Source organism: Solanum dulcamara, chromosome 6, assembly GCF_947179165.1.
Source record: "Solanum dulcamara chromosome 6, daSolDulc1.2, whole genome shotgun sequence".
Lineage (NCBI taxonomy): Eukaryota > Viridiplantae > Streptophyta > Magnoliopsida > Solanales > Solanaceae > Solanum > Solanum dulcamara.
Genome location: NC_077242.1, coordinates 69,529,728 through 69,531,090, shown reverse-complemented (window position 1 = coordinate 69,531,090; position 1,363 = coordinate 69,529,728). Strand labels below are relative to the sequence as shown.

The following is a 1,363-nucleotide window of genomic DNA, read 5'->3' as shown; positions in this document are numbered from 1 at the left end:
AAATTGTCCACATGACTCAATGCACCCCATTTTCATTTTATTACTTGTCTCTAGCTAGTTTTCAAAGGAAAGAAAAAGAAGCTCAACATGACCTTACCTATCAAATACGTACTTCCCAAGATGATGAAATTGTTTCTTGTAGCATTCTTATTGTTACTACAAATTCATCTAACCACACCCAAACGTGATCAGCAGACCACAAGTAATAGTCTAATGATAAAAATAATTCACCGTGACTCAAGGAAGTCGCCGTTTTATGACCCAAAACTCACACTCGAAGATCGTGTGAGAAGAATGGATATGAGATCAGAGGCTCGCATTTCAAAGCTTATGATTGACCATGATCTAGAAAAAAATGGCGATAAATTTCAGATTTACCCAATCTATACCTCCGAGTTTCTTGTTCCATTAAAGATTGGCACACCTACTGTGCCACAAATTCTTATCATGGACACTGGTAGTTTATTACTTTGGGTTCATTGTGGCCCCACCATTGGTGGTGAAGGCTCACCAGGTTCACTATAGAATCTTCATCATATGTTGAAGATGTATTTTGTGACACACCTGTGTGTGATTTTATAATGCTTAGAGGGCAATGTGGTGTTCCGACGAGGAGATGTGAGTATTTTTATAAATATGCAACAGGTCGGACTGAAGGAAATCTTGCTTCTGAAGTTGTGACATTTGATTCAAGTAATGGAACTGAAGTGACTATCAATCGTCTTATGTTTGGATGTTCATCAAAATATTCTAGAGGTGCAGATCGTTGTAGAAGAGTTCTTGGACTTGGACAACAAGCTTCTCTTTGGTTTCTCAACTAAATTATACTGGATTTTCCTATTGTATCGACAATATAAATGATACAGACTATGATTCAAACACATTAGTTTTGGGAGGAGAGCCTATAATTATAGCAGCCTCCACTCCCATGTTTATGCTTATAGGCAAATACTATATAACCTTAGAAAAAATCAGTGTCGGAGACAAGTTTCTTGACATCGATCCAAACATATTCAAGAGGGTCGATTATCAAGGTGGAATGCTTGTTGATAGCTGGGCTCCTTCAACTTATTTGCCTGATGTGGCATTCAATAAATTGAAGGAGGAAATTAGATCTGTTATTGGTACGACCTTGAAAGAATATATAAGCTCAAGACCAAACGAGCTTTGTTATCTTGGAACTATCATTCAGGATGTTAAAAACCTTCTGACTATAGCATTTCATTTTGTTGAAAATGCTAAAATGAAGTTTGCTACTGAAAATTTATTTCGACAAGATGAACCTGACCATTTCTGCTTGTCGGTACAAAGTGCAGATAGTAGTAAGCTACCTTTTAGCATATTAGGTGTTTGGGCACAATAA

General features: G+C 37.0%; 1 protein-coding gene across 1 annotated transcript; it reads left to right on the top strand.

Moving 5' to 3' along the window:
- Positions 1-294: 294 nt before the first annotated feature.
- LOC129892951 (aspartic proteinase nepenthesin-1-like) lies at positions 295-1,363 on the top strand. Its single transcript, XM_055968456.1, has 3 exons — positions 295-514; positions 646-756; positions 867-1,363. Exons 1-3 carry the CDS (start codon positions 295-297, stop codon positions 1,361-1,363), a joined length of 828 nt encoding a protein of 275 aa, XP_055824431.1.